This window comes from Mus caroli, unplaced genomic scaffold (genome assembly GCF_978045245.1).
Source record: "Mus caroli unplaced genomic scaffold, Mus_caroli_1 scaffold_13, whole genome shotgun sequence".
Classification (NCBI taxonomy): Eukaryota; Metazoa; Chordata; class Mammalia; order Rodentia; family Muridae; genus Mus; species Mus caroli.
The window spans coordinates 44,369,271-44,383,095 of NW_028227268.1; the positions used below are offsets into that span (position 1 = coordinate 44,369,271).

Consider the following 13,825-nt stretch of genomic DNA (forward strand, 5'->3'; position numbering starts at 1 on the left):
ATAATAGTTGACATTTACTTTACTGTGCATTTATGATGATCTGTTTCAAGTGCTTGCTATATTATTAACTCTCTCTCTCACACACACACAAACACACAAACGGCATGTCCCACACCACCACTGCCTGGCCCTCAGCCTCTTTTTTTTTTTTTAATTTTTTTTATTTATTATATGTAAGTACACTGTAGCTGTCTTCAGACACTCCAGAAGAGGGAGTCAGATCTCATTACGGATGGTTGTGAGCCACCATGTGGTTGCTGGGATTTGAACTCTGGACCCTCGGAAGAGCAGTTGGGTGCTCTTACCCACTGAGCCATCTCACCAGCCCCCGGCCCTCAGCCTCTTGAATGCTGAAATTACACGCCAATTTAGAAGTGTTAATGTATGAAGAAAAAGAAGAGAACCAAAGAAGAGCTTTAATGTTAGAAACTGTAGGGTTATGTCAGGGTATGCGCGCCCATCAGGAACTATACTGTTTAGTAACTTTCTGCGGGCTGCATGTAGCTCTGAATTCTTCAAACGGGAATATAATACAGGTGTGAAATGCACACTGCATTTCAGACCTTGTATGGAAAAACTATATGTTAATTGCATAGTGAAATGTTTTTAGATATGCTAGGTTAAATAAAATATATTAAAATTTCTTGTTTTAAACCTTTTGAACATGGGTGACAATTTTAAAATTACGTAAGGGGAAGAATAGGGAGATGACTCCGTCTTAGAGCTTGTCAGGAAAGCTTGAGGGCCTGAATTTGGATCTCCAATACCCAAATAAAAGCCGGGCGTGGTGGTGCACACTTTTAATCTCAGCACTGAAGAGGCAGATGCAAGTGGATCTCTGTGAGTTCAAGGCCAGGATGGTTTACACAGTGTGTACCAAGACAGCCAGGGCTACATAGACCCTGTCAAAAAAAAAAAAAGAGGGCTGGGTGCAGCAGTTTTTGCCTGTCCTCCTAACAACATGGGGGCTGAGGCAGAAATGAGAGGATCCCCTGGGGTTTGCTGCTCAGTTAGTCTAATGAATCAGTGAGTTCTGGGTTCAGTAACAGAAAATGTCTTGAAAGATAAAGTCTAGAGTGATTGAAAACAATATGCAATGTTGACCTCTGGTTCCACAAAGCCCTACACATGTGAGCAAGCATGTAGACACACACATTAACATGTACAGACATGTCAATCACAGTAACTTGTGTTTCTTCTTTGTGACAGGGAATCTCTGTGCACTTGTTGCTACCCTGGAAATCAGATCAAGCTGGCCTCGAACTCATAAAGAGGCCCACTGGCCTCTACCTCCTAGGCACTAGGATTAAAACCATACACGTCTTTTTGTTTGTTTTAAGCTAGGCTCTGGTGGTATAGATTGGGCTCCTTTCAGCTCTTCCTCTGCCTCCTGAGTGCAGTCATTATGCTTCTATTGAACACTGCTACTCTAGAGACAAACAGTACCAGTCTGCAGGCATTAGAAAAACTGCTTGAATGAAAATAGGGGGAGACAAGATAGGTGGGTAGTGCTGAAGATAGAGTCCCAGGGCCTAGAAGATGTTAAGTTTGTGCTCTACCAAGCAACTGCCCTTCCAATAGAATGATTTTCCCTTTTTGAGACAGGATCTCTCTTTAGCCTAGGCTGGCCTAGATCCTTGTGCCTCAGAGTCCTGAGAATGCTTTTGAGCTTAGAATTGTCCAAGGTTCAGCAAAAGGTACCCCAAGGAGTATTTGTGGTCCGAGATGGCACTTCCTGGTTGCCAGCTGCATCTGGAGTGAACTACAATCCAGAAATGGAGGGCACACCCGTGATCCAGATCTTGAGGCTGGAAAATACAGGCTTCTGACCTGGATCTTGACATGGAGATCTTGAGGCATAGTGGTCATTAAAGCCTTGAGGCCCAGGCAAGGTAGTATATGGCTTTAATCTCAGGAGACGAAGGCAAGCAGATCTCTGAATTCAAAGTCAGCCTGGGGCAAAGCAAGTTCCAGGTCCAGGCGTGGTGGTTCGCACCTTTAATCTGGGCCACGTTGTCTGCTGGAGGCCTAAATAAGGACACTGGAAGAAGGAAAAGGCTTTGCCTGCTTTACACTTACTTGCCAGGACATCTGGACCCTACTTACTTCTTCAGGATTCCAGCTTAGACAGAAGACCAGCTGAAACAACTATCCTGGTGGGACTGAGCAACTACTAGATATTGGGACTTCCTATCCACAGCTGCCCATTGTTGGGTTAGTTGGACTCCAGACTGTAAGTCATTACAATAAATTCCCTTTAAATATATAAAGACATTCCATAAGTACTGTGACCCTAGAGAACCCTGACTAATACATGGTCCATCAAAAAGACCCAGCAAATAAATAGTGGATGGTGTCGGAAAAGTCCAGGCAGGTAAATGCTAGCAAAAGTTTGTATCCCACAAACAGTGTGTGTGGAATGCTTAGGCCTTGTGGTAGTTGGCATGTGAGATTCCAGCTGTGCTCATACAAAGACAGTAGTGTGCTACTAGTAACAAATATGAATACGGAGGACTAGATAGGAAGGAAAATACTGTAACACCTTGGTCAAAACTGCATTTGTGATAAATAAAACAATAAATGCCAAGATGAATTAAAGATAGACCAATTCCATCCTCAGGAAATGATCAATTATATGTACACTTTTGTATAAACATATTACATATGTACAGACTAATTTTGTTAATATACACATTTTTTTTCTTTTTTTTTTTTTTTTTTTTTTTTTTTTTGGTTTTTCGAGACAGGGTTTCTCTGTGTAGCCCTGGCTGTCCTGGCACTCACTTTGTAGACCAGGCTGGCCTCGAACTCAGAAATCTGCCTGCCTCTGCCTCCCAAGTGCTGGGATTAAAGGCGTGTGCCACCACGCCCGGCCACATTTTTTTTCTTAAAGATACTTTGATGCATAAACATATATATCTAAGATTGGTGCTTTTTTTTTTTTTTTTGGAGACAGGGTTTCTCTGTATAGCTCTGGCTGTCCTGGAACTCAATCTGTACACCAGGCTGGCCTTGAACTCAGAAATCCGCCTGCCTCTGCCTCCTGAGTGCTGGGATTAAAGGCATGTGCGGTCACACCCAGCGCAGATTGGCGCTTTCTTTTTACTATGACTGGGTCTTGCTAAGGACATAATTTCCCTAACTGAATTTTGTAGTCCTGACATCAAGGAGTTACAGGCCTGAGTTACCAAAGCTTTTTCTTTTTTTTTAAGATTTATTTTATGTATATGAGTACACTTCAGACATACCAGAAAAGGGCTTCAGATCCCATTACAGATGGTTGTGAGCCACCATGTGGTTGCTGGGAATTGAATTCAGGACCTCTGGAAGAGCAGTCAGTGCTTTTAACAACTGAGCCATCTCTCCAGTCCCTCCCTTATTTTTTGAAACAGGGTTTCTCAGTAGCCCTAGCTGTCTTGGAACTTATTATGTAGATCAGTCTGGCCTTGTTCTCAAAGGGACCTACCTGCCTCTGCACCATTAAAGTTATGTGCCACCACACCCAGCCATCTTTTTCCTTCTTTTTCCACTTAGATTTTTCATGTTTCTTCTATGTTCTCTCATGTTTTCTCCCCACTTATTTGGTTGGTTTAGTTTTTCCAGATAGGACTTCTCTTTGTAGCCCTGGTTGTCCTGGAACTCCCTCTGTACATTCGGTTATCCTCAAAATCAGAGATCCAACTGTCTCTGCCTCCCAAGTTCTGGGCTTAAAGGCATCTGTTACAAAAATCAACTATTGGCATTCTTTAAAAAAAAAAAAAAAAAAAAAAAAAAAAAAAAAAAAAAAAAAAAAAACAGGTTAGCCTTGAACTCACTAAGTAACCAGGGACGATGACTTGAACTTTTAAAAATACTTTAAAAGAAATTGTATTTATTTCAACTCTGGGTGGCTTGGAACTTGCTATCTGGCCTCAGATCCCACCAGCTTCCTGCCTTCTGAGTCCTGACTAAAGGCATGTGCCACCATGCCTCCCTACTCTTGCATTTGTCCCAAAGTATTATAAAGCCTTCCTAGCCCACTGGTCGAACTCCAGCTGATTTGTCATGTTATGTTCCTTACCCCTATTTTGAAAAAGTTCTCAGTTTTTTTTTTTTTAAAGATTTATTTATTTATTATATGTAAGTACACTGTAGCTGTCTTCAGACACTCCAGAAGAGGGCGCCAGATCTTGTTACAGATGGTTGTGAGCCACCATGTGGTTGCTGGGATTTGAACTCCTGACCTTCGGAAGAGCAGTCGGGTGCTCTTACCCACTGAGCCATCTCACCAGCCCAAGTTCTCAGTTTTTAAGAGTTCTAGGTTTTGGGCTGGAGAAAGGGCTCAGTGGTAAAGAGCACTTGTTCTTCCAGGGGACATAGGTTCAATTCCTAGCACCTACATAACAGCTCACAACTATAACTCTACTTCCAGTGTTCCAGTGACTTCTGACCTACCTGGGAACCAGGAGGTGCACAGACATTCACACAGGCAGAACACTCATATACATTTTTTTTTTTTTGTTTGTTTTTTGTTTTTCGAGACAGGGTTTCTCTGTGTAGCCCTGGCTGTCCTGGCACTCACTTTGTAGACCAGGCTGGCCTCAAACTCAGAAATCCTCCTGCCTCTGCCTCCCGAGTGCTGGGATTAAAGTCGTGCGTCACCACGCCCGGCTTGGTTCTCATTTTCTAAGAGATAATTCAGACACACTTACATGATGATTGTCTCTAAGCTGTTTAATAATGACCTACAATAGAGACCTGGTGGCATACTCACCATTCCCTCAGGGTTTTCATTGTGCAGCTGTGATCAGATGAATTAATATTAACACTGGACGAGGTTCACAATGTCATAAAATCTACTACCTTTGTCCTTATTTTGTTTTTACTTTGTGTGTTTGACAGGGTCAGGCTTTCACAATGAGTTCAAATTGAAGCTGTATGTAGCTAAGGATGACCCTGAATTTCTGACTCCTCTACCTCCACCTCCCAAATGTTGGAATGATAGGATTTTGACAGCACACTTGAATCAAACCCAGGATTTCATGAATGCTAGGGAAGTACTCTAGCAAATAAACTATATCCTCAGCCCCAGCCATACACACACACACACACACACACACACACACACACACACACACAAACACACACACATATATATCACCAATTGCTTATTTTGCATTCATTGTGTGTATGTGTGTATACATGTACATGCACACATATGCATGTGTGAAGGTAAGAGAACAACCTGCAAGGCTGATTCTCTCCATCATGTAGATTCTTAAGGTCCAAAGGAAACTCCATTTTGCCAAGTTCTGACAGACAAAAGCCAGCATTCCTCAGGAACTTGTGAAGCCAGTTCCCCTCTATCAAAAGGAGCCATTTTCCTTATCATGGGCACAAGGAGCAAACGGTATCTGTGGTACTCTGTTAATATACCAGCGTGCACACTGGTGTGCAGGCTCCTTCAGTGTCACAAGTGCCTGTGACACAAGTCAGACTCCATGTGGCCATACAGACTCTTCTCAGCTCTTCTCACCTCCTCCAATACCCTAATGTTTCCAGCTCATGGGCTTCCCTCTCCCAGCTACCTTCTCTCTTTATAACTCTGCTATTTCAGTTGTGCTCACTCTTTTTCTCTGTATTTCTCTCACTCTGTCTTTCTTCTTCCTCTTCTTTCCACATCTCCCTTTCTCTCCTTTTTTTTTTTTTTTTTTCCTGAGACAGGGTTTCTCTGTGTAGCCCTGGCTGTCCTGGAACTCACGCTGTAGACCAGGCTGGCCTCAGATATCCGCCTGCCTCTGCCTCCCCAGTGCTGGGATTAAAGGCGTGCACCACCACGCCCGGCTCTCCCTCTCTTTTTTTCCCTCCCCGCTCTTTTCTGCTCCTGCTCCTCTAATGGCCAGATCCAATCTGATGGCCATGCTCATTTTACTTCTTTCTCTCTCTGCTTTAGACTCTTTCAAATGCCTCTGGTTCTCTCTCTCTCTCTCTCTCTCCCTCTCTCTCTCTCTCTCCCTCTCTCCCTCCCTCCCTCTCTTCCACTCCCATATACCTACAATAAAAGCCTTTCCTTTGCCTGGTGGTGGCAGAGCACACCTCTGACCCCGGTACTCAGGAGGCAGAGGCAGGTGGATCTCTGAGTTCCAAGACTGCCTGGTCTACAGAGCAAGCTCCAGGACAGCCAGGGCAACATAGACCCAAGCAAAACCAAACATTCCTTGGAGTGGTCATGTCATCAGTTTATACAGGTTTTAGGGATCAAACTCAAATCATCAGGTTAGCTGATGAAAGAGTCTTTACTCATGTTAAGATGTCTTGGCTGGCCTTTGCTTAGATTTTCTGAGATAAAGGTATGCCCATGTAGCCTAGGCTAGCCTTGAACCAGGAGTCTTCTACCACTACTGTTCTGCCCAGCTGCTGGGATTCAGGTGTGTACCATCATGCTGTTTACCTCTGCTTTTGAAAGAACATCAAAAGGGATGATGTTACTAAGTTGGTAGAATGCTTGCCTAGCATGCATGAAGCCCTAAGTTTGATCAGCATCATATAAGCTGGGCTTGGTGGTGTAGGCCTGTAATCTCAGCAGCACTTGGAGGGTGTGAAGTTCAAAATCCTTTGCAGCTGAATAAGTGTCTACAGAGATGTTTCAATGGTTAAGAACACTTACTGCTCTTACAGAGGATTCCATTCACAACAGAAACATGGCTTATAACCATCTATAACTATAGTACCAAGGGACTTAGCACCTTCTTCTGGCCTCCAGAGGTACCACCACAGTACCCTTAACATATGTGTGGGCAAATCACTCATACACATAAAGTAAGTACAAACAAATCTTTTAAAGAAACACTTAATTTAAAAAACTAGAAATCTGCCGGGCGTGGTGGCGCACGCCTTTAATCCCAGCACTCGGGAGGCAGAGGCAGGCGGATTTCTGAGTTTGAGGCCAGCCTGGTCTATAGAGTTGAGTTTCAGGACAGCCAGGCCTCTGTTGTACAGAGAAGCCTTGCCTCGAAAGACCAAAGCCAAAAAATGAAAAGAGCTGAATAGCAGCTCAAAGATCCTAACTTGGTGTAGCAGGAATCCCCTGAGTGTTCTTTTTTTTTTTTTTTTTTGGTTTTTCGAGACAGGGTTTCTCTGTATAGCCCTGGCTGTCCTGGAACTCACTTTGTAGACCAGGCTGGCCTCGAACTCAGAAATCCGCCTGCCTCTGCCTCCCAAGTGCTGGGATTAAAGGCGTGCGCCACCACTGCCCGGCCCCTGAGTGTTCTTACCTAGAACATTATGACCTCTAGTCACACCCTTAACACTTTTATTATTTGACATGTATGAGTGAACTGCCTGCATGTGTACATGTAGTACTAGTGTGCTAGACAGCAGAGGTCAGGAAAGAGCGTCAGATCCCCTGGACCTGGAGTTACAGATGGCAGTGAGCTGCCATGTGGGTGATGGGACTCAAACCCAGGTCCTCTGCAAGAGCAACAAGTGCTCTTAGCCAGTGAGCCGTCTCTCCAGCTCCATAACACACAATTAGAGCATCAAATTCATTGAGACTCAAAGCACAAAGAACAAAACTGTTCTACAGAGGCCACTAAGATGGGAGACCTGGTCTAACCCAGGGAGAGTAACCAGGAGGGCACAGGGCAGTCTTCAGATAGTTTTTGGCCTGAAAAGAGATCAGACATAACTGGAAAATATCAGTCTAGATTAAAGCACACTTTTCCTTCAAAGTCAGAACAAAGGGGCTGGAGAGTCGTACATACTCTCAGGTAAAATACTCATACACATAAAAATTTTAAAAACCCTAAAAAAGATCACAACAAAAATGGAACTTTGGCCGGGCGTGGTGGCGCACGCCTTTAATCCCAGCACTCGGGAGGCAGAGGCAGGCGGATTTCTGAGTTCGAGGCCAGCCTGGTCTATAAAGTGAGTGCCAGGACAGCCAGGGCTACACAGAGAAACCCTGTCTCGAAAAAACCAAAAAAAAAAAAAAAAAAAAAAAAAAAAAAAAAAAAATGGAACTTTGGAGAAGTTGAGGAAAATGAAAAAAGACCAGAAGTTACATAAAAGGCCTGGATGGTTTTCCTTACAAGAGGAGAATATTCTCGAGATACATCTGTAACTTTAAATGCTAAATGTAATGCCATGGCTCTCAGTCCTGCCATTTGTTCATCAAAACCCAATCCTAGCATAGGCCTTGTAGTACAGGCCTATAATCTCAGCCATTTGGAAGATCACAAGCAAGATCTGCCTGGGTAAGTTTAATATTCCAGCTTTGGCATTTAAAGAGATGCTCGGGGAGAAGGAACCTGGATGAACGTTCACTGGGAATGTGACTAAATAGATACCTAGCATATAATTATGGCCCTCGGTGTGGTCCCTAGGATCACAAAATTAAACAGTAACAACACAACATCCCTGGATCTTAAAACTAAAGGTGTTGGGATGGGGAGCCAGGCTGATCTAACCTAAGGCTTTCCCTGAGGCCTGATGTGTGGAGGAATGAAGTTCCTTGTCTAAACTAAGAACTATGCTTAGCAGAGCCTATAACGGTCTGGGCTCAGGACCCTGGGGGAACTGCTGCTTTATATATGAGAAATGCACTCTTTCCCCCTACAAAGGCTGAGATGTGCTCCTATGATGCATTTGTCCCCTTCATTCAACGTTGCTAGATTAGCTTCCTGCTGACTTCAGTCCACTCTAAGTCAGTTTTCTGATGATTCTATCCCATTTTCCTGTATATGCGACGCTGTACTTAATAAGCCTGCTTAGTGTGGCATAAGATATAGCTTGGGCAAGACCTGATCCCATACGTTCCTTCTTCATTTTCTTTTCTTTTTTTTTTAAACAATATCTTCTTTTTTTTAAAGTATTTATTTATTATATGTAAGTACACTGTAGCTGTCTTCAGACACTCCAGAAGAGGGAGTCAGATCTCGTTACGGATGGTTGTGAGCCACCATGTGGTTGCTGGGATTTGAACTCTGGACCTCCGGAAGAACAGTCGGGTGCTCTTACCCACTGAGCCATCTCACCAGCCCCCTTCTTCATTTTCTGATCCCCTGATCCTCTGCTGGTCTAGTTCAAAAGCAAAAAAAAAAAAAAAAAAAAACAAACAAAAAACAAAACCAACTCTAAATCCTGGGTTGTATGGAAGAAACAATCAATTTAATAATCCTTGTATTTTTTTTTTTTTCTGAGACAGAGTTTCTCTGTGTATCCCTGAGTATCCTGAACTCTGTAGAACAGGCTGGCCTCAAACTCAAGAGATCTACCTGCCTCTGCATCCCCAATGCAGGGACTAAAGACATGTGCCATCTGGCACCACCTGGCATCTGATTAACTTGTTAAAACATCTAAATAGCACCTTGGAAGTCCCCAGATTGTCATTATTGCCAAGAAAGTATGGTAGAAAACATGGATAAGGTAAAGTTCAAGAAGCCTTTGTTTGGCAGCTCAAGTGAAAGTACTGGAGAAGTGAAGGTCATTGCCTTGACCTGCACTGAGAGGGGTTGTATGATAGGAAAGCATAGGGCAGTTTTGGCTATCAGTTGCAGAATGCCAAAGATTAAACTCTAGTACCTACAATAGAACAACAAAGTAAAAACTGGATCATTATAATGGTGGTACTGAGTGGTTTCTGGCTGAGTGCCTATCTACACTAGAGAATCAATAGGAATCAATAGAGATGGAGTGGACCAAGGACTCCAGATCATAGTCAAAGTCCTCGAAGGACATGGACTCCAGTGGACTAGGCCAGGTATCTTGTTTCTCCATGACAAAGTTCACTGGCTGCTTCTGTAGGAGCTCAGGGTCAAAGGCGACACCCCGAAAGAAAGGGTGGACCTGGAAGTGATGCAGATATCGTAGACGATGCAGAGGGTTCTGGCATAAAAGCTGAAAGAAAACAAAGTTTGAGACTGGGATAAGAAAGAGACTGAACAGAGATGATGCCAAAGGAGCAAATAGTTCATGGAGCTGGAGGGCAGGCAAATCCTAAAGCATAGATTTGTAAAAGAGAAACAAGGTGATTGGAGATTGGGAGGGCTGGTGAAGAAAAAGGAAATGGCTTTGGATTTTCAGATGATAAGGTAGCTCTGGCCTGTGCTCTTCAAAAGGCCCTGTCTGTCCTGCCTGAGGATTTAGGGTGTCAGAAGCTCAGGGATGAAATCCGCAGTAACAGTTAAGAGGGGAAATGGTTAGTCAGACATCTCAATCCCCATCAAAAAGGAGGAGTGGGTGGGAATTAGCACTTCAATGAAAAGATGATGAATAGTTTGGGAGTAGTGTATGCTTACCTCATGGAGCAGGAGTGAGAGCTCCTGATTAATAGATGCCGGGATCTCAGATTCACAGTGGGCCACACTTGCCAACATAGTAACATGATCTCTCTCTGCAGCCACTGGAAACTGAGTTAAAGAGGTAGGGGGTGGGAAGGCAAGGCTTTCTAAGGTCTTTTTCCACCACAAAGCAAAACTCTCTTCCCTGTTCAACACCACTAACCATTCTCTCACCTTACCAGTTGCCAGAGAGAAAAGCAACACTCCCAGGGACCACCAGTCAGCAGTGTGGTTGTAAGGCCCACCACTCAGGACCTCTGGGGCTGTGGCATGAAAGGTACTTGTCACTCACATCTTTTTTTTTTTTTGGTTTTTCGAGACAGGGTTTCTCTGTGTAGCCCTGGCTGTCCTGGAACTCACTCTGTAGACCAGGCTAGCCTTGAACTCAGAAATCTGCCTGCCTCTGCCTTCTGGGTAGAGTGCTGGGATTAAAGGCGTGCGCCACCACACCCGGCTGTCACTCACATCCTTAAGTCACCTTCCCCACCAGCTTTAGCTTCTCTCTCACCCATGTATTGAAGAGTGCCACAGATAGTGTAGGCTCGTGCTCCCTGGGATAGGCGGCGAGACAGACCAAAGTCTGTCACTTTCAGATGGCCTACAAAGTAAGGAAACTATGTTCAACCCATGGTTGTTTGTTTTTTGTTTCAGTTTTTGTTTTTTAAGAGGCACCACTCCTCTGGCGCTAAGGAAGGAGAAGACATACCTCGTTCATCCAGCAGAATATTCTCCATCTGAAATCATGGGCAAGAGCACATTATCTTACTTTTTCCATTGGCTCTGATTTGGTTTTTCTTTGTTGTTATTTTTGACATAGGGTGTTACTATGTAGCTCAGGCCAGCTGGGAATTTAATATATATACCAGGCTAGCCTCAAACATGTGACACTCCTCCTGCCTCCCAACAGTGCTGGGGAATAGACATGTATGACCACACCTGGCATTCTTTCCCGTAGAGCTACTAGCTGGAGAAGGTAGTCTACTCAGCACTCAAGCCTATCTTGGAGGACCCACACCCAAATCCTTCGCATCCATAGGAACCCAAATAACTGTCTCTGCTTCCTACTGCCTTCTCAGATCTGTTGAAACTTCTTGAGATTCTTGCTCAACTTAAGAGAAAAGACTTAACTCTACCTTTACATCACGGTGGATGATACCCAAGTCATGGAGATAGCCTGTGGAGAACAGTGAGCATGGGTGTGTCTGCCGGTTTCTTTATAGCCCCTATCTCTTCTCTATCCTGACTTCCAAAATTAAATATTAATTCTGTTTCTCCTCCCCACTAACTTAATTTTCCCCTTTTCATTTCCTTTACCACATTTGCACTTACACAGTACAAGGACCAGTTCAGCTGCAAAGAGACGGATAGAATCCTCTGGAAACCAACCAACAGTAGACCACAGGGAGTAGAGATCCATGCTGCAGTAGCTACACACTGCAAAGTAACAGAAGTCTAGGCAATACTGAGGTCTATACATAATGCCTAGGCTCAAGGCATTATGGACCTCCTGCCCAAACTAATAACACCATCTGTTTCCCTCTTTTGGAATATAGAAATGAGGAGTGGAGCCAAACAAAGGCAGAATAATGTCAGGTGGGGAGGGCAGCATATGGATCTTTGGGGGTGAAGACAGCCCAGTCACTCACTAATAAAGAGGTGTTGTTTCCCCTGCCAGCTGTCCCCCAAACTGTGTACAAAAGGATGGTTGATCTGTCGCTAGGGACAAAGAAAACAGCAAGTTAAGAAAACAAGCTTTTTTAAAAAAAAAAAAAGAAAACAAGCTTTTTGATGATAAAGGCAGCCAAGAAATCACGTTGCCTGGTGTAGAAATGAACGGCTGCTTCACCTTCTGATTCAGAACTCATTTAGGACTCTCGGGAAACTCTGGAGCCAGCACACTGCTTAGGAGCACACCAAGATACACTGTAGTGTTCCCTGGCAGAACTTGGAGCATGTCCACAGCCAATAACTACTTTCCTCAGGATTGACTTTGGTGCTATCTACACTAGGACGAACACATACAGGGAAGGTAGACCCAAGGAAAGCAGGTAAGTTGGAAAAAGGTACTTTCTCCAACAAATTCAGGTCTTCAGCCACGCTTTCACAACTCTGCATTACCTGGATGCTAACCTCTTCTTTGCACTGCCTCAGCGTATCCCGCTGTAGAACTTTTACTTTGGGCACCACCTATAAGTGGAGAGGCATGGTAACTCATGAAAATCATGCTATTTTAACTTGTTCCCCCTAATCTCCGGAACTAAAGATTATAAACAGGGTCTACTGAGTAAGCTACATCGCTTGACTTCCTACCTTCACTGCAAATACAGCTTTCTGGGCACAATCTAGCACTTTCAGGACAGTTCCAAACGAACCTTTAGCCACAAGGCCTAAAATCTGAACAAAGAGGGAAACTGACTGGTTGTTTGTAGACACCTCCCTAAAAGAGACACTTCCCAGGGACTATGGTGACCTACCTTCAGCTCCTGCTGCTCCCTAACAGGCCTCATGGGAAACTCTGGTAGAAAGAGGCTGATGAACTGAGGCACTGGCCACTCAGAGTGAGGCTTCTCTAGTAGCAGTGGGGCTGGCTGGAGGAGCTCCTGATGTAGGCACTGATGCCTCTGTAGTCCCCATAGTTCTTCCAGACCTGACCTGATGGTCCCCATACCACACCAGAGGCTCTTCCAGCCTCGGACCCAGTGACCCTGGATGTTGTCACCCTGCTGAGAAGGGAGCCATTCTAAGCCATCTCATGAAGCACTACAGGTTTGGCCCATCTTAACAGGTACCCCTTCCTCTAGTCTTAACCAATGCTGTGGTGACCCCCAACCATAAAACTGTTACTTCATAACTGCAGTTTTGCTGTTATGAATTATAACTACCTGATATGCAGGATATCAAATGTAACCCGTGTCAACACACTAATGCTGACATGCTGACAACCACTAATCTAGAGGAAGGAAATTCCCAGGCTTTGGGATGTGACCTAGATTTCCTTGACTTAATTCAAAATCTCTATGACAATAAGTTTTGTTTTCTCCACAACAAAACAGGAATACAACCTGTGCATAAGTGAGTTCTATAGCCTTTATGCCCACCCCAACACTGCATATCAGTGACAGGCTCCTAACTGGGCACTTTCTAGCCTCAGGCCCCTACATCTTTCATTTCCCTCCCATAGGCAGCCAGAGCCTATATACCAGAGCCCCATACCCTACCTTCTGAGGAGCAGACACCCGGGTGTGTTGTCCCTGCCGACCGCTCACTGCTCCCATTCCCAGACTCAGCCTCTGCCTCTTTTCGAGCTGCTAAATCTGCTGTCCAAGTTACATAAGCAATTCCTCCCTCTGATGCTGCATTACCCACGAGCCCCACCTCTTCCAGTGTACACAGACCCATCAGCTTTAGGTCAGCATCATACCCAAAGTGGGAAGTATCTGTGATTGTGGTAAGACTTCAAGGCAGAGGAGAAAGACCAGTCATTACTGGGGCAGTTAAAAAATGTG

The 13,825-nt window shown here is 44.4% G+C and overlaps 1 protein-coding gene across 2 annotated transcripts; it reads right to left on the bottom strand.

Annotated features, from left to right (window-relative positions):
• Positions 1-8,181: 8,181 nt before the first annotated feature.
• On the bottom strand, positions 8,182-13,814 carry Rskr (ribosomal protein S6 kinase related). 2 transcript variants are annotated; one of them, XM_029483294.2, is made up of 12 exons: positions 13,538-13,814; positions 12,794-13,042; positions 12,630-12,713; positions 12,438-12,506; positions 11,966-12,035; positions 11,649-11,753; positions 11,453-11,493; positions 11,026-11,053; positions 10,828-10,917; positions 10,494-10,582; positions 10,278-10,388; positions 8,182-9,876 (listed from the first exon to the last, which is right to left on the bottom strand). In XM_029483294.2, exons 1-12 carry the CDS (start codon positions 13,592-13,594, stop codon positions 9,649-9,651), a joined length of 1,221 nt encoding a protein of 406 aa, XP_029339154.1. In that variant the 5' UTR covers positions 13,595-13,814; the 3' UTR covers positions 8,182-9,648. The 2 variants fall into 2 exon arrangements, with proteins under 2 accessions (XP_029339154.1, XP_085685903.1); XM_085829777.1 differs by having other exon boundaries at positions 10,278-10,582.
• Between the last annotated feature and the right edge of the window lie 11 nt (positions 13,815-13,825).